The 20497-nt window shown below is 32.8% G+C and overlaps 1 protein-coding gene across 1 annotated transcript in view; it reads right to left on the bottom strand.

Moving 5' to 3' along the window:
* Positions 1-20497, bottom strand: part of LRP1B (LDL receptor related protein 1B) — a 2189733-nt gene that overhangs the window by 548077 nt on the left and 1621159 nt on the right. The window contains exons 38-41 of the mRNA XM_027835590.1: positions 19977-20103; positions 19665-19816; positions 19249-19373; positions 17338-17709 (exon numbers count right to left, since the gene is read on the bottom strand). Of these exons, the coding sequence (XP_027691391.1) occupies positions 17338-17709; positions 19249-19373; positions 19665-19816; positions 19977-20103 (776 nt within the window). The remainder of the gene's footprint in view (positions 1-17337; positions 17710-19248; positions 19374-19664; positions 19817-19976; positions 20104-20497) is intronic.

The raw sequence follows: 20497 nt of genomic DNA, 5'->3' as shown, positions 1-20497 counted from the left end.
TTATGTCAAAATGGTGGATTGTGATACTCAGTTTATGTCAATCAACGCTTAAGAATAAACTATTAATAATTTTAAAAAAAATCAGATGACATTACAATGATTGGTAAAGAGATTTTTCATTATGTGATAAAACAAAAAGGTATTCACAAATATTTAGACCCAATTTAGTGTACACTGACACTTTTAAAAAGTTCACTTGTATAAATAACTTTGGACATCATTAAAATATCCTAAACTTCTCCAATCTTCATTCTCCAAAGATAAAATATGGAAGCTAAATAAGAACAGACATTTGTTTACATGGAATTCTATATCTCTTTCAGAGTCCACAGTACCATTTAGGAATTTAATAAATACCTAGATTTACTTTTATGCTTTAGATTTAGGCCACTGAATTTTAATGGTGCTGTTTGTGTTGCTACACTGGAATAATAAGCATATTTTCTCTTTTAAATTGACATATATCTCAACATATATGCCATCTTATACAATGTACATAAGTAAAGCTAAGCATTTAACAAGAAATGGGCAACTAAGTGTTCTTGTGGATAGAGTGTGGGCCTGGAAGTGGAAAGACCTGAATTCAAATTTAGACACTCAAGACACTTAACTGTATGATCCTGAGTGTCACAGCCTCAGTTTACCTGTATCATCAATAAAATGTGGATAATAATAGCACCTTCCTCCTACACTTGTTGTGAGGATCAAATAAGATACTGATTATATGGTGCTTAGCACAGTGCCTGGCACATAGTAAGCATTATTTAAACATTAGATTATTGTAGTTATTATTATTAATTATTTTTATTGTCATCATAATTATCATTATTATTAATAGAAACATTCTATTTTATGCTAGTATTTAGAAAAAAATAAAACATAATACACAATTGCATTAACATTTATTTTATGAAGCTGATATGTGTTAGATTGAAATAATTGAGCTACACTACTCACATACTTCACACATACACATAAATATACATACAAAGCACCAAAGAGAAAAGCCAAAAAGAAGAAAAAAAGTTAAATAAATAAAATTTAAAAATCAATCAAATTAAAAATTGGCAAAGAATAGTGCTGACAATTTTCAAATTGTTCTATAGCTAGTAAATAAACTAAAATGACAAAAGAAATGGATGCTAAAAATAAACCACAAGACATATTTAAATGGATAAACATTAAATTAAAAATATTGAATTGAATTAATTAATACTTAAATTTTTAAAAACTAAGCAATAATTTATAATGTCAAGGAAATCCAAAGCCCAAATAAAAGAAGAGAATGGAGAAAACAAAAAAAAAAATTATAGAAGGAAATCAAATAAAAATATTAAAATGCCAAAAAAAGAGAGACAAAAAATAATTAGGAAAATAATGGAGATGGTTCATGCAGTGGAGTGTCTCACAAATCTTTACAAGCAGCAAGCAACAGTTACAAAAGCAGAAAATAGAATTGTGTACAATGTGGAAAATTTTCTAATTAATTTTCTAAACAATAAAAAGATATGAAAACCATTTATATGATAGAACTCTAGCATAGCAATCTACAGATGACTAATATCTTAGAGAATTTTTTCTTAAAAGTAGATGTTATATTTCAGGGTATAAAAGGCAATTTCCCTGAATTTGGTAAAGTCAAACATAAATAGAATGCATAAGATGCTGACAAGAAAGAACCCAAGATTCCACACCTAAACACATTAATAGTTAAACACCAACAATAAAACTATAAGAAAAAAGTCACAAACTAATAGAAGTAGTTCAGAAGTCACTTACAAGGAAAATAATTAAGACTAATTGAAGACCTTCTATGGAGGGCAAGAAGAAGATTAGAAAAAATGGATTACAAAACTCCCGAATTAAGTAGCATGGTACACACACTCAGAATTGCCTGTTTAGCATGTCAGCATTCACTGTGATAGCAGGAAAAAAGATATTCCCAAAATAAACAAACTTGGAAACATTTACAAGGACACACATCTACCTTCAAGGAAGTTTATAACCAACAAGGCTCCCATTCAAAAAGATTACTAAAAACAATTCATATTTCACAAATACAGATAAAGCAGTTTCTAACAAAATGTGATCACTCTCAGGACATTGTATTGGTTAAATAGCTAGAGGTTTCTGAAAGAAAATGGTAGAAAAGGAAAACTAAAACCACAAAAGTGTACCATTAGGTTGGGAAGAGAGGCATGGTAATTTCAAACTGGAGATTTTTTTAAAGGGGAAATCTAAATCAAAGTAACTTACATTGCTATGAATACAAGAACTTCATTCAAAGTGGTTTTATTAAATTTGGATGAATAATAGAAATAATAAGACTAAGTGAATATGTGTTCCCTTTCAATAAATGGACTGAACTTACTAAACAATTGTAACACTAAATGCAAATAAATTAGACTCTCCAATAAAACAAAAATGAACCACAGAATGAAGTAAAAATCATAATCTAATTACTTGCTGCTTACAAGACTTTCTGTTTCTTATTCAAAACTTGTGTACTTGCTGCTTGTAAACAAAAATCATTCACTCTCCCATCTCAGTGCCTTCCATATACCAGGAATACAATGTCCTTCCTCACTTCTGCTCCCACAATAGCTTTTGTCAAAGCTCCCTTCAAGTACCATTTCCTTTATGAGGCCTTTCCTGATTTCACCATCTAGTCATGCCTTAACTTTAAATATTTAATATTACTTATGTTTATATGTCTTCTTCCCAATGAATTTAAGACCTTTGATGCAAATGACTTCCATTTTTGTCTTTGTATCCCCAGCACATTGCCTGGTGCTTGATAAATGCTTATTCACCGATGAAAGCTCTGCCCTGACTGGTACTTCACAGAGATGTGCTGGAAGTCATCTCTTACCTAATGTTAAATTTTAAGGGTAAGCGTTTACACCCTGGAAATCAACAAACATTAGAAATCAAGGTTTGACTTATTGTTTTGTTGATTGACTAGACTTGGGAAAGCAATGGAGAAAATGTTTATAATGCAAGTTAAACTTAAAAGTATATCAGGCATAGTTGCCCCACTCCCACACCCCATTGAAGAACCAATTCTTAGACACCTACTAGTGCATGCCTGATTTCAGAACATCTTTGCAATTAATAGTCAGTGCAGAATGTTTTTGCCTTTGTTGGGCACATGTGTATAAAGATCTATGTCCTGAACCTATATCTTACTTTTGCTCTGATCATAGAAATACAGGTTGTATGAGAAGCCTTTTCCAATGCCTTATTTTATGTTGACTAGGGACAAGAAAGACTGAGTGACTATTTGTGACTAGGTCCTTTTAATATGATTTGTATCACCTGACAGAAGCTAGTATTCCCCCAAGATGCTTGCAATCTTTCAAATGGCAGACTATTGATTTTGTGGAAGTTCAATGACAAAGCTGCATGAAATGGTTTCTTGCATTAAATATATGTGAAAATCTAAGCTACATGGGGCATAAGTCATGGGAAAATATGGCCCTAAAAAGTAGTTCTGTCAGCATTATTGAGCAAAACTTCTAACTCTCTTAAATTGGATGCAATGAAGAATACTTATTTAACTTGTTTTCCATTTTAGCACTTTTGACTCTTCATTTGCAACTTAGAAAAAATGATTGCTAAAGAAATACTGAATAACTTAACACCCAATATGTGCCAGCTGATGTTGGGGGTCTATCAGCTAATTCACACCCAAGTCACATTAATGTTAAAAGTAGTAACTGACAGCGTTAATAGGAGAAACTAGCATATCAGTTATGTAAAACATCCCATGAAATGGGATTTTTTTCCTCAAATACTTTTGAGGAAAAAAAAGAAATATGCCAATTTCTATGGATTTTAAAACTTGCTTTCAATATCCTTGTATGGAAGAAATGAAGGTAGGGAAGATTGGTAAAACATTAAATGCCTGACGTTGTAGGTTAGTAACGAGTGATTTTTTAAATAGCATATTTAAAATATTTGAAATATTTAAAAATATTGCTGACAATTTTTAATATTTCAAAATATCAGTGATTTAAACTCAATGGGCATTTTCTCCATTCCATGCAAATTACAACACCTTTAGAGTTTCAGGAGTCATTCTGGCCAATTTCATCATGTGGTCACCAACCTTTTAGTGCTTGATGTATCACAATACAGAAAATAAGCATATTTCCACATAAACTGAAAACAATTGAATAAGGAAGGATTCATGATATATAGAAGTGGAAAAGGCATTAAAACTTGCCAAGTCTAAAACCTTTATTTGACAGAAGAGAAAACTGAAGATGAGAAAGGTTAAGTGACTGGCCTGAACCACACAAGTATTTAAGTTACAGCACCATGTTTTCTGACTTTAAATCCAGTTTCCTTTCCATTATACAATAACTACCATAATACATATAAAGTCAGAGGAACTGGTTGAAATTTTGGCTGTTCAAGTCACTTGACCTCTATCAGCTTCAGGTTAGGAATGTGCAGAACAGGGGAGATAGACTAAATTCTTTCCAGTACTGCCTTTACCTACAAATCTCTGATCTCTCCAGGATTCTCTTTATTCCTGTATAAAATGATGGGGACAGACCCATTCACTTCTGAAATTCTATGAAAAGGTGTAATGTTTTTATTTATTAAGAGTTTTACCTTTCAGGAATGTGCTACATCCTTGGGAAAAAAATATCTGTTTTCTAATGTCCTGTGTCCATAGTCAAAACAAAGTGGAAGTCAGAAACAATTATCTGAAAAGTATGGGCAGAAATCCAGCTTTTTTGGGTTACTGAATAACAGTCAATTAATCTCTAACATCTATAATCCCAGATTATTCTCTTTCACAGAGTCTATAGCAGTCCAGAGTACCTGGGCTGTGGAGCCCTTCGGGACTAGCTTTTGACAAACAGTTCTTGTTTTGAGACTGAATCATTCTTGTGCTCTAATGATGTATACTAGTAGAATTATTCCTTTCCATGCTTGCAGAACTCAAGTATTTTCCTGAATTACATAATATTTAAATATTCTGTCTCAATGGGGCAAGCCACATGCTTTCCTAGCACCAATCATGCCACTTTGCTTGATGGTCATGTTTTAGTACTGTGAATAGAGCTGGTGCTAACTCATATTACTTGAAATGGCATAAAAAGCTCTCCCCTAGGGTCACTGGCTCTGGCCATAACAGCCATCATTCAGCAGAAGTGACCCACTGTCTCTGCTACAACTAATGCTAATCATCACCAAATGGCAGTTAAGTTTCAAAGCCCTGAGAAGAGCAATGCCATATCCATCCACAAGCCCTGATGGGCAAGTCATCTGGCAATTGCCTCTGTAAATACTACAGATCCTCCTTCTTAGCTGATGCAGCCATTAAAAGCACTGAAAAGAAAGTTGGTGATGCCAAAGTTTTTGGCATCATTGAATGGTTTAATATAAAAAAACAAACAAACAAACAAACAATGTGGTTTCAGCAATGGAAGCAACAATAAAGAAGATACATCATCATCCATCTTGCTGCTATACCCTAAAGATCACTGAACCTTTCTATCTGACTCACAGCTGAGACCTGTATGTGTTGCTACAATGAGAAAGCCTGAAGAGCAGAGACAATCTTATTTTTCTATTTGTAGCCCCAGAGCTTTACACCATAATAAGCACTTTTAATCAATGCTTTTTTATTCATTCATTATACATCCATAGCACCTAGCAAACTTTAAAACACATACATATTATATATGTATACATACACATTATATATGTATACATACACACATATCTATGTATGTATGCATATACATATTTCTGGAATGAATTCAGGTGCATCTTCTTGGGGAAGCTGAGAGGCTGATTATTATGTATTTCTATATTCATTTATGTGATTCAAGTTTGCTGTGTCATAAAAATAAATTATACCACTGTCATATTTAAAAAATATATATAATACAATATATAATGTTCTGTTGTTTAAAAGAGCCATTTGTTTTTGATCTCTCTTCTGAAGAATGACAGACAATAGGATCTAATGTGTGAGGTTTAAATATCAATCTGAATTCTTGATACTTTATCATTTATTTTCCCATGTGTTATATTTATTACATTTTTAATGGCAATAACAGAGGTAAATCAGGAGTGAAATGGTGACGTTCACCAGATTGGCCATAAATAAAATGTTGACACTAAATAAATGCTATGTAATCCATTTAGTATATTTGCCTCTCAAATATGAATACATGGTTTGGACCATCACTGATGAATTATTGCCCAGGACAGAATGCCTCTGTTTTTATTAATTTCCAAATAAATTTTTACCCTCCTACTGAACTTCGCATGCCCCCTACTGCCTGCCAGTAACAAAGTTGGGAGATTGTTGTCAATGCCTTTTGCATAGTGAATTTAGCAATTCCATATGCCCTCTGTTATCCTCTGTGGTAATCAGGACAAATGACCCTGTACTGACACAGACAACCAATGTTCCAGACTGAAGAATGTCTGTCATCCTAAACACAGAGGACATCGTTAAACAACCTGTATCATTCATCTTATCACGGTCACCCCTGCGGACTTCTGTAAATACAGCAACAAATTAGGACTTTTAATTCTGTGGGTGTTTTTGTTTTTTACCATGTTTAGACGTTTATTGATTAGTAATAAATCCTATCCTCAGTTAACATTCTGCAAATTCGGATTTCTAAACAATGTAACAACATCACAGTACACCAAAGGGTTAGAATGGGATATGATAGAAGGAAAAAACTTACTAAAATGTACTTTGCTTCATTATACAAGTACTCATACAGACTGGGGTTTCTGCTTTTTGGTTTCTTGGTAGTCTGACTGAAAATTGAGTTTCTAATTACACTCTAAACAAATAAATGAAGGAGTAAGTCACTGAACAAAAGAAGAAGAAGAAAAGCAGTGTTCTAATATTGGGAAAATCAATGCATATCAATAAAGAAATCAATCTCTGGCCCTAATATATGATCTTCCTCTTCCTTTTCATACCTCACTCACTTGCTTTTCTCTTATTTAAATAATACTCAGACCAATATGTTTGTGTGTGTATGTGTGTGTGTGTGTGTGTGTGTGTGTGTGTGTGTGTGAGAGAGAGAGAGACTTATAGCTTCAGTATACATTCCCAAGGTGCCTGGTACAAATATCTGTATCCACTGATTGTTCAACTGATGTCTGGGCTGAATAACTCCTGAGTTTTTATATCCTATTCTTCCTTATCAGATTCCATGTGAGGGATCTCAGGAACATATTTATTTCTATTCATCATGTCACCTTGCTTGCTTCAACTATAATAGTGTCCAAATGAAACCTTATATAAGAAACTACAAGATACAAAAAGGATAAGGACAGATTCCATTTACTACAAGCACAAATCCCATCTATACCAAATACATGTTCTCACTGACTTTTTTCATGTTTTTTTTAACTAATTTTGATAAATGGAAAAGAAAAAAAAAAGGAAGGAAGGAAGATAATATGAAAAACAACTACTGAAAGTTTCTCCCTTTCTTCCCAAGAAGTATGGAATGCACAGAATAAATAGTGCACAAATGTCTTTTCAACACAAAGTAAAGGCACAACACAATTGCTGGCAGACCCTTGTTACCTCTGAAATAAGAGGAAGAAAAATTGTACAGCACTGCTTGTATGCACATTGTAAGGACTCAGTGTATACTGAAATTTTTTTCTCTCTAGCTCTCAGTGCAGAAAGTGGGCTGTAAGAAATCATCAGAAGGAAGCCTTCTGTGGGCTTATGTAGGTGGAGGACCAATCAATCAGGCAATCCAATCAAGAGCCAAAGATTAACTACTATGCACTCCATACTGAGCTATGAGCTATGAGGAAAATGAGATAATACAAAAGAAGTAAAAGATATGGTAGCTGGGTTAAAGAGATTAAAATCAGGTTGTAAAGCTTAACACACAACAAATAATACAACACAAGAGGAATGGAGCTGAAGAGGAGAAGAAGGATAATATCTTATCCTTAGAGACTGTAATAATTCAGGGAAAAGGCTATTGTAATTATCTAGGTTGAGGGAAGAGGGTTGTAGGAGGAATACAAAGGAAATTCTGGCCTGGTGTGGTGGTACTGTAAGAGGAAAGGCTCTGGTAATAATCTGAATGCATGGAATGAAAAACAAGCAAAGATGAAGATAACATAGGTAGTTTTATTAGGGACCACATGTAGCATTTCATTTTGAATATGCTTAGGGCATATGGTCTATTAGACAAATGTCTAGGTACTCCTTTAGGCAACATTAATAGGCTATTTTTGTCCAAGAGAATGCCAGCTAGGTGTTGCAGTGGATAGAGCACTGAGTCTGGAGTAAGGAACACTATCTTCCTGAATTCAAATCTGGCCTCAGACATTTACTAGTTGTGTGACCGTGGGCATGTCATTTAACCCTGCTTTTCTTAGTTTCCTCATCTATAAAATGAGCTGCAGAAAGAAATGGCAAACCACTCCATTATCTTTGCTAAGAAAACCCTAAATGGGATCAGGAAAAGTCAGAAGTGACTAAAAAATAATTGAATAAGTCCAACATAACTATTTTGTCTTTATTTAGTCATTTATATAGAACTATTTTGTTATTTCAGTTGTGTTTGACTCTTTGTGATTCCATTTGTAAGCTATTTATTCAGCTTTGGAAATAGACATAAGACTATGTGAGATATTATCTACACTTGGGCCAAAGAATGCTGAGTTGGGGTGGAGGTAAGGAGGTGGCTGTTAAGAGCTCCCTCTGGAATTCTAGAGTTGAGGTCTTGCATATCCTGTACAAGAAGGAAATTAGTCATCATTCCTCAAATATTTCTATGATGGAATAGAATTAGATGGATAGGCAACAGTTACTTTTCACTTTAGTATCAAAATGATGCCAAAACATTTACTTTATCACCTTTTTCCATATTTGGATATTACTGCAAAGTATACTTTGCAAGAATCCTTAAGAAAAGAAAATGTAATTGGGAACTGCTACAGGTATTCATTTCAAAATTAACAAGCTGAGTACTTCTGGGGTTGCTAATCTATGGAACTGTGAAGAGCAAAGTTGTAAAATATGCTGTAGGTGTTGCAAAATAAGGCATCTTGATAGCACACCAAGTAAGTCATCTGGAATGAGAATCTCCCTCATTATTTTAAATAATGCAACTTTTAAAAAAGTTTTATGATTAAAAGTCTAAAGAAAACCACCATTATAGTAGTTCCTTTAAAAGAATCTTACATTCAAGTGATGATTTCATGTAAGGTGGACTCCCACCCCCCAACATTCTCTTTTGTTCTTTTTTCATAAAGCATTTCTGAGTAAAAGCATGTTATGCTCCCAAAAGCATAGGAAGACAGGATGAATTGGCATTTGAAAGATTTGTAAGTAATGCTTCTATAGTAGCATTTAAGCACTGTTCAGATTTTTTTTGTATTACAGTAAAGTTTATTTATTCTCCCATCTAAACTTAAAAAGCTGAGCATATTTTGCTCAGTGTATCAAACAGAACTGCCTTAGACAGCTCAACAAATGATAACCCTTTCTGTGGTGTGGGTTAGGAAGTGACTTAGATTCACTTGTGTCTTTACTTGTTTCTACAGGTGTTCTTTTTTATATTCTTAAGAATTTAGGACCCATTATCATGCCTCTGGTGAGTTTTTTTTTTAAACAATTCACAATACCTTTATTTTAATTTCTGAGTTCATAGTATAAATGCTTCTAAAGCAAAGAAAACTACTAATATGTATGCATCTTTATTACTTCTTATAAAAAATGTTTCTTTTAACATTCCATTTGGGGTCTTTATTTTTTTTAGTCACTTTTCATTATGGGCCTCACTCAAGCCATACTGTTCCACGTCTAAAATCCTATATTGCTTACTTATATGGAGTCCTGGTGGATGTTATTATTGCTCTTTGAAAGTTAATCTTGAGGGAGTTTGTCTGGAACACATAGTGTGGTAAGGGTACTGATACATCTAGAGACTAGTGACCAAATAAATTAAAAAATATTAAATAACCTAATATTTCCATAAGTTGGTGATAAACTCTTTGCAAAAGAAAACTCTATCTTCTTCCACTTTATTTCTTGTAAACTAAATGTTTCAGAGGACAGGGGAAGACTCCTAAGCTGTTGTTATATATACTCAAAGAAAGCTTTTACTGAAAATTGAGAAATTGTCCTTCAAATGAGTGATAGCTGAACAAGTTGCAGAATACTTTTGTGCTGTAAGAAATGATAAAGTGGATGGTTTCAGAAAAGCCTGTGAAAACTTATATGATCTGATGCAAAGTGAAGTAAGTAGAACCAGAACATTGTACATGGTAACAGCAATACAGCAACAATAATCAACAATGATAGGAAACAATTCCTAAGGAATCACAATGAAAAATGATATCTACATTTAGGGAAAGAATTGATGAACTCTGAATTCACATTGATGAATAGGAAGTGACTGGAAGAAGAGAGAAAGTTGGAAAGAAATTTTTAAATGAATTTTAAAATTTTAAAAAGAGATCATTTAAAAAAAATATGAAGGATCTATGATTTTCTCAGGATGGGGTATTCCCCCTGAATAGAGAGGTTTGAGAAGCTGTTTGAGGCATATATATGTTTGAAAATGTTTGAGTGTTTGAGGCACTCAAGTCAAGTAACTTGAGTGACTCATCCTGAGTCATACATATACATTTCAGTGGCAGCTTTTGAAACCAAATCTTCTAAGCCTAAGTCTGTCCAAGCCTAGTACTCTACTCAATTTTGAGGGCTCAATAAATATTACATAATTAAATTGAGGAAAATATGGTAGGAAGCATTTCCTTGAAGCACAAGACTAAGTATAGTTAGAAGTAAATAGTAACATGTTTGTATACTTGATTCCCCCTCTCTCCAATTATTAGACTATGTACTCCATTACAAATATAAATAATTCCTATGATTGAAATATAGCTTCACTTTTATAGGTAGAGGACTAAATCTTAAGCCATAATGTTAAGTTAAACCAAAACATCTATTCTATTTGGCAGCCATTCAGGCATAAGTATTTCTTGGGTAGGGGATGGGGTATGTCTTCATGAAACAATTGCCAAATTTATTGGGTACCTTCAAGTGTAATTCCTGCATAAATACAACTACTTAAAATTTAAATCAAAGTTAGCAAAGTGAAAATAATGGCAAAGTAGCTTCTACTGAAACTTAATCTAGTTCAAGTACTATTAAATGTGATACATCCAAGAGCAAGCATGATCAGCCATAATTTGATATAGGCTTATGACACCATTGCATTGAGTAATTGCGCTGATTATTGCTTGTGAACATGAAGGGTATAAAATTAAAGTTGAGCAATCTTTCTATATTAATTTTAAACTTTGTGTATAAGTTTAAAGATCCTTAAAACTGAAACTTTAAAAAAATGAAATAACAATGGTTATAATCATCTGAAAATTTAAACAGAGTTGAATTTAACTCTTAATTTTACAAAAAGAAAAAAGAAACATATGATAGATAAATAAAAATGAATTTAGAGAATCCAAAAGAACTATCAAAATTTGTATAAACAAAGAAAATTTAAATATGTTGAATGTGAAATAGAGAAACAAAAACTTTAAAGTCCAAATCTTTCAAAAAATATGGTCTTCTATATTTATCATAGGAATTGTTATATTTATCATTGGGATCTTTATCATGATACTGTAACCCAGGCACAATTTTCTTTCTAGTTACAGCATACTCTAATTACAGGCAAAATCCTGTATTCCCCAATATAGAAAGAAATGGCATATGACAGTTAAGTAAATATCCCTTCTTTGATCTATCTTGCCTCCAGAAGTGGAAGTCACGTATCCTTCAAAAAGGGAAAGAATTGAAATTACTAGATCCAAATATTCTCTTTTGGTATGTATGTATGTATGTATGTATGTATGTACTTATGATGTATCTACCTATCTATCTATCCATCTATCTATCTTTTATTTCTTTTTAAGGATTTTTCCAATAAATTTATCCCATCTCATGAAGAAACAACTTAACATCTATAATAAAACATTATACATTATTACAGATGAAAGACTGCAAAGATAAAACCAAGGGGGAAAAAAGGAAAAAAATATTTTTAACTGACTTAAAATAAAAAAAACAACACAATCAATGCTTCAATAAGAGTCACTGTTGCCAGAAGTGTCAGAGCATGCCTGTAATCTTGGCAGCTGACTATACATTAATACTGAGATGAACCCATCCCTTAGGCATGGCATATTTAATTATTATAGTACCTCACTCTAATTGTTCATCCCAGTTAGTTTTTGTAGGAAAGGTAGAAAAAAATCTAGATTTAGAATGAGAAGAAGTGGGTTCAAATTCTATTTCTGCCTTTTTGTGACTGTTGAGTCTCACCTTCTTCATCTATGAAATAAAAAGAAAAAAAAACAACTCTTGCATAGGTTTGTAGCGAGCCAAGTACTTTGTAAACAGTCAAATACTACTCTACTACATAAGTGTGAAGTTTCATTGTTGTTGTCCTGATTCTAGTAACTTGTATCTTTTATTCCCTTTCTACTTAAAGGATGAAGACCACTCTCTATACAGTACTCCAGTCCCAGTACTAGATCTTTCATACTTATCTAGCCAGTATGAATTCTTGTTTAGCTATCCTCCCCACAGTTGTTTCAAGATAGGGGCTCTGGTATTGTCACCAAGACTTTTGGAATTTATCAACCATGGGCTGTGTCCTAACACAACCTGTGCCTACGAGTATGCTAATAAATATTTAACAATCAGTTCTCTGAAAAAAAGTATGTATGCCACACTTTTAACTTTAATTGGCATTATTAATATTTTCCATTACTTAAATTTAGACAATCAACAAAATAATAAATTAAGCCTTGTAGTATTTGCCAATTTCCAAGAATATATGTTCACACTGAAAAAACTGGTTAAGAAGCTAGTTTGAGCTGACTTTTGCCTATGCTGTTGCTAATTCTGTTTAAGCCATGCACCTTTTATTTATCTGGCCCTCCACTAACTGCCTACTGCCATGCTATCAGGCATCATGCCTCAGCTCTCAATCTGGATACCTACATAACGCTCACTGCTAGATCTGTTTGACATTGATTACGTGTTTTGTTTATTATAATAGAGCAGAGATCATGCCTAATTTAATCTTTGCACATATCATACCATACTGTGCTTTCACTAGAAACTTAAATATTTACTGAGTGTTAAGGACCATAGTCACATATGCATGTCAGAGGTGGGCCAGAAATTTGGGACTTTGTGGCATCAAAGCCAGCACTCTAGGCACTGCCCAACTCTTTCTCTCCTTATATTTATCAAATATGTTAATGTTGTCTTACTGTTTTGCTTATATTACCTCATTTGAGTCTTACAACAACCCTGTTAATATAGATATCATTCTCCCCATTTTATAGATAATAGACTAAGACTCAGAAAGATGAAGTGACTTGCCCACAATCATAGATTGAATACACATTAGATAAAAGATTCAGGCTTAGGTCTCTATGGATCCAAATCCAGTACTCTATTATAGAATTCTACCTCTAATATTAAGAAAACTTTAGTACACCACTACACACAAAGGAAAATCCTTTAACAAAACAAAGACTTAGCTATAAAATTATTTCTTCTATAAACTGAGATTTTATTATATTAGCTTTCTTTCATTAGGGCCTGCCTAATGGAGGGTAAGAATTCCCAGCCTCAACTCCTGGCTTCCTCCCTTCAAACATTATGCAAAATAGCATCATTCCAAAACAGTGGAAGAATTCAAACACCACCTTTGAAATATTCACCATCCTACTGCCTTACTTGTATAATGGAGATCTTCAGTTTATCTAATTTGTGTTTCTTATAAATTTTAAAAGCAAGGTCCTTTGCCATAAGATTATGATGTTACCTTTTGTTAATGCATTCTCTTCTTATCCTGGGTGTCAGGCCTTTAATTGTCAGACTGATCTAAGTTGGATTTATCCTTCCCTAACTTCAGATTTAATCAAAGGTGTGTGACATTTAAAAAGATTTCAGATATACAATTTCTGGTTAATTTAATAATTTTATTAATGATGCCAGCATGTTTATTAATAAAAGGATGGTCATTTGGCTCTCTCTTAGACCAAAGACAATTCCGGTGGCAGGCTTATGGCTTATATGCCCATTGGAAGAGGATGGTAATCAACTCTGATTGGTTAACAATTAATGAGAGAATGACTATTACAATAAGGGGTTAAACCTATTCAAATGAACTCTGATTATGTCATTTACTTCTAAGTTACTCCCAGCCTTGGACAATCTATTCACAGATTTATGCCCACCCAAACCTGAGTAGAGCACAATTGTTTACCCACCTGGGTGAGATCAGAATGAGAAAGTTAGCTCAATGTCATCATCAGTAATGTTCTTCAAGAGCTTGAACTTGTAAAATCAGGACTTTAGAAAAAGAGGGCAATTCTGGATCTCCCCAAATCATTGGGTATTAATAAGCATATCTCTCAGGAAGAATTTAACCATTCAACTAATCAATAGAATCTGAGGGCTTTCCTAGTCATGAAAATAGCTCATTGAGTCTCAACTGAAATCTGTGGTGGTATTGTTTTTTTAAGTAACCAGTACTTAATACTGAAGATGTTCTCATATTATCTGATACTTAATGAAAGCATTAAGATGTCCTTCCCCACCCTCCTGATAAAAATCCCATTTTGAAATTTAGATATCTCAGGAACTTCTCTTGCTTGGATTTTATACTACAAGTGAAACTAAAGAAATGCAAAAGTAGGAACAATACATGAAAGATTCCTTTGGGCTCTAAATCTGTAATTCTGTGATCTCAAGAAGTGAATCAAAAACAAAACACTGACATAAAATTTCAATAATTCATATTAAATTAGTATTGTGGACTCATTTTAAGTATTCAGGTCTAAATTCAGCCTTCATATTTCACATAATAATTATCATTATTGTTACTTATTGTGTACTACTTTGATACACAGACCAAAATAATAGTATGTCACAAAGTCAATTAACCTAATTAGTACAAAGAAGTCACACATATATGGCAATTTAAAGCTTTAAATGAAGTCTAGATAATTCTTTTAGATCTGAAAAGAAGTACATTTAACAGGGTCATCTTTTTATAAACCAGTACTAAAATGAAAATGAAAATCCTGGTATGTTACAAAACTGTATCAATTGTCTGAGTCCGACTGTGGCCAAGTACAAAAAGCTAAAACTCAATTAGGCATCTTGTGGTAGTTTGTTTAATGCATTTTAAAAGTTAATTCATATATATTTTTAATGAGGATCTTAAAGGTTTTTTTTGTTTGTTTGTGTGGGAAAGACTCTGGGCTGTTTTTAAGGATTTTGTAAAAACACACTTTGAGATATTAAGGACAATACTTTAGATTAGCATTGTACTGAGCATTCAATAACATAATAAACAAGAAAATGTTGTGAATTATAAGGTATAAATAAATCATAGAATCATAGAACTTTGGAACCAGAAAGAACTTCAAAGACCATCTAGCTCATTCCCTCATTTTATAGGTAAAGAAACTGGGACTCATGTGGTATATAAAGTTTTGTACCAAAAATTTGTACCAAATTAATTCCTAATTTTTTTCATATTGTTATCTAATACTTTGAAATATAATGTCAGATGTAACACTAGGTAGCTTTGAGCTAAAAAAAAATCACCTTACTGTAGCAGATTATATATTTTGAAATTATTATTATTTTAATAAAACAGCTTAAGATTTCCATGTTAAAAAGCTGATAGAATGCAATACATGCTAGTCTTCTAGATTTTGCCTGGTTGTAGTGATAAGTATTAGATAAAAAAACACTGCATTTTATATATCAACATCTGAAGAGAGAAAGTCACTAATGATATGGAAAGCATCTTAGATCTTACTAATACAAAAAAAGGCAATAAAGAAAACATCAACTAATAATTGATATGCCTCCTCTGCTATTTATAGGATATATGTAAATAAATCATCTATATAAGAATAAAGGCCTTTGTTCCTGAAGAAATTAATAGAGAACATGAGAGCATTCACAAGCAATATTTAACAACAAACTACATCTTTACCATTTCACAGATATCTGAATGATATAGTAAATTTAAGATTCTATTATGCTTATTTCTTGTTGATTATCAAAAAGCATTTGACATAGTAGAATAAGATGCTGCCTTTTCCAATAAAGTCTTCTCTATCTATACATGAAAATTATTCAAGATTTCTTAATAGATATGATAGAAATAATACTGTCAAAGTACTCCCATAGAGTAAATATTAGAATCATGAATAAAACAGAGAGATATAGACATGCATGTAAAAAGTATTTACCACTGTGTTGGAGGAGAACCAAGAATTTCAAGGTAAAAGGAATCCTCTGTGGATGATAAAGTCTTCCAGTTATTCCTGTTTGCAGCTAACATGGCTACATAAAACCCAGGACCTTGTAGGATTTCCAGAAAATGAAATGTAACCAATCAAAAGAGTCTAACCTGACCACCCACACAGGAAAAACCAAGTGGATGGAGGTTGTTATTGCCCAAATTATGACATCTATAACCGATAGAGCATTCAATCAGTGTGTATATCTGGGACATATAGCAGAGTTGGACAATGCATTTGGTCCAGGGTTAAACATGAGGAAGAAAAGCAGGCTAGATTATCTTTGAAAAACTACAAAGCTTAGTGACACTAAACTTCTCAACCTGTGTTTTTAATACCAATATCCTATTAGTGTTACTATATTTCAGTGAGGCATGTTATCCAATAGTCTCCAAAGAATAGAAAACAATTATCGAACAGATGGCAACGCAGTGGCTCATGATGGGTTTAAGCAGGCTATAACATATAACCAAGGAAGAAATTTGAAGAAGGATCAGAGTAAAGGATATTATCTGAGAGGATAAGCTTGTGACATGGTGAGGGTGAGGGATAGCAGGTAGACAGGGTATTTCACTGGTTCCTTTGGGATGTCAAGAAAAGATGAAAAATGCACCTAGCACATTGGATACACTCTTTGTGATGAAATTATGCATGGACATGGAGAAGAACTATAGAGGATTGCAGGCAAGGATGGGTCATGATCTGAATCATTGGAGGGAATTCCTAAATCTAGAGATCAAATACCTTTGTGAGTATTGGAGAGTTTGTTTTCCATACATGCAGTTTGTACATAAGACTCATTCATTTTAGAAACATGGGATGTAGGAAAATGGTATGGTTGTATGCAATTATTCCTCCATTGAATGCTGTAATCACAGATTATTATTCATTTTTTTACAATAATGATAATATATCTCATTCAAGGAAATATTTCTAATATTTAAACAAAATGTTACTCACTTTCGACAACTACTTGTCTGCCTTCCCAGTTGTCCTTAATCAGCTGTATGTTTCCAAAATGTGCATCACTGTAGAAGATTCGGTTGGTCCCCTTTCTTCTCAAGCTGTAGTCAAAAGCCAAAGCTATCACATTCTTGAAATAATTAGGATTTTCATATGGTCTGACTGGTGAGTTTAAATTGGTCTCATCTGAAAGATGTATACTTTTTAATATTGTTCTCCCTGAATACAGTAAATAACCTTCATGTCTTAGGCAGGTAACTCCATCTTCTGCAAGATATCCATGTGCACAAGCGCATGTTCTTTGAGAATTTCCTCGATATAAACAAAGCTGCTGACAGCCACCATTGTCCTTTGCACATACATTGGTACCTATTGGGAAGTATAGAGAGAAAAGCATTTTTTTTCTTAGAGTAAATTTGAAAGTGAGAGATTAAAATAGCACTGGGTCACTCTGTTTTTTATAATGAGCAGAATTTCCCTTTGATCAGACTTATTACCAATATTAAAGGCTGGACTGTATGTCAATGACAGTCTTCATCTGCTTGCTGTGACATTCAAACAAGATTAATTTTTATTACTTTTGAATCAGCCAGCTCTCTAAGACTTTAAGTTGTAAATGACAGTAGTAGAAATAATTTAATCATTAAAGAGTTCCTATTCCAATGAAGTTACAGTTCCGCAGTCCCTATCCTTATCTCAATAGTGTATATAGCTTTCTAATATTGAAATCATATCCCAACAAAATGAAGTTAGCAAAAATTACATTCCAGAATCTTCAACTAAGAAAATAATTATTTTTTCCTTAAAAGTTTTCCATCTAAATTCTGTATCTGTACAGCATCTATCATAGTTAGCATTCTGCACATAGTAGGTATTTAAAAAATAAAACTTGCTAAATTGAAATGAATAAGCATAAATCTTCTGTTAAACCATTATAATGTTTTTTCAAATGATATAACTATCTTTATAAAGAGAGCCATATATATTTTCTTGTGTGATTGGTTTCACAATTTTTCTTCAAGTAAAATAGAACTTGTTTTTCTTTTGATTAAACTGCTTTGTAGTTATGAAAAATACATTTCTAAGATGAAGTGGTTTAGAACGTACTTAATATTCAGCGAGGTGATGTAGTGGAAATAATGCCGGATTTGGAGTCAAGAAGACCTGAGTTCATATCTAGCCTCAAATAACAGACTATCTGTATGACCTTGGGTCCACTGGGTAAGTACTTAACCTCGGCCTGCCTCAATTTCCTTATCTGTAAAATGGGGCAACTAACAACACCTACTTCTCAGAGTTATTGTAAAGTGTTTTGCAAACCTTAAAACATAATATAATTTCCTGCTATCATTATTCAATAACGCATTCTATGCATTCAATGTATCTTATAGCATAATATACTTAATAATTTAGCTACTTCCTACTTTTTTCTTATCCTATGAATTTCCTATAGTTTGCCTCCATTATTTATATTTAGATCCCATTTACTTATTTCATGTATTTGTGTATACATATTCTATACATATGTATTCTATAAGAAATATGTGAATATAGCATTATTATACACCTGGATTTAGAAGTACAAGAATATGTATACCCACATTTATACATTTACATATATTCTCGTACACACACATAAATATATATTCTCATACTATTATATATATTATATATATATATATATTCACATTCTCATACAAGTTATATTTTTTAAACAATCTTTACCTGGGAAGATTATTATTTGAAAGTTTTAGATATATAAGAATAAGGTATTTTTAAATAAAATGTAATATATATTATCTATATATGTGTGTGTATGTCTATGTTTGTATGTATACGTACATATATATGTAAGTATGAACATGACACAATATAAAATAACTCACACAATTATTGAAAATTACTCACCCTTCTCTCTTACTCGATTAAAGACTTTGACTTCCTTTAGGTTGACTCCAAGACCTGTTCTCATGGTCACTGCATCTGTGGCATCATTTTTGTGACCTCTTCGAATAGAACCATTTGCATGTGCTCTGTCAGAAAGTTCAAGATGCCTGGTCAACAATCTTCAACTAATTAAAATCAGTCCAGTCATTAAACTGAAGCCAACAGATGGTCAAACAGAAGGCAAAGAAAGCAACTCTAGTGTATGACATTGATATGCTTTAGCTTTGAATATCAAAAGTACCTTTTCTGTGGAAATTGCATGGCTTTGTGAGATCCTTTTTGTGACCTTGCAAAGGAATGGCTAATCCTACAAGGGTGAAGCAGCTGGCACTGAAATAACATTTTGAGACTCAAATACTTATGGAAAAATAAATTACCTGTCAGACCAGTAGATGTAAGCCCCAAAGACTGCGACTGAAAACATATCCACATTGCTCCCTGACAGCACAATCTCCCGATTCCCTCCACTCTCAAGGTCGATTCTTTCTATCTTGTCTGTACGAGCATCACACCAGTACAATTTATTTTCCTAAAGATCAATTACAAAGTAAAGTTTACCAAGCTATTTTTGTCCAAATGTTTTATTTAAAAAAAAATGGAAAACCAAACAGGGAAGGGTATGCTAATATAAAACAATACAGAAGATAACATACTTTGAATATTGAAAGGGGTGAAAAGAAACAACAGACCTCATAATCAATGGAGACACCATTTGGCCATGCTATCCCCATGCTCACAAGGATGACCTTCTCAGAACCATCTAATCTTGCTTTGCCAATGCAAGGATTCTGTCCCCATTCGGTCCAGAACAGGTAGCTGGAATTAAATTATGAATTTATGATGATGTAGAAAGATTTATTTAAATAAATGAAATTCAGATCAAATAAATGAACAAAGACATTAAAAAATTTTAAAACCACTTGCAGAAATTACATAAACAATGGCAACAACAACTCCATGCATGTGATGCTGGGTATTACTGTTGGATTTCTCTACTTATCACCTACTTTTGCATGTTATTTTTATTTTTTTTATTTTCTAAGTAAAGAAATCACACAAAAATCCAAGATCATAACATCTGAAATAAAAGAGATTTGAGTTCATAAGTTTTGGGGCAATAACCCAGAACTCTGGGGATAAAATAGAACAAATCTTTTGAACTTGGTCCCTTCAGTGTAATCTCTTTAGTCAATCATTACATTATTCTTAT

Source organism: Vombatus ursinus, unplaced genomic scaffold (assembly GCF_900497805.2).
Source record: "Vombatus ursinus unplaced genomic scaffold, bare-nosed wombat genome assembly UNPS02014816.1, whole genome shotgun sequence".
In the NCBI taxonomy this organism is placed as follows: Eukaryota; Metazoa; Chordata; class Mammalia; order Diprotodontia; family Vombatidae; genus Vombatus; species Vombatus ursinus.
Note: the sequence above shows the minus strand (reverse complement) of the source record. Positions and strands in the feature narration are given on the sequence as shown.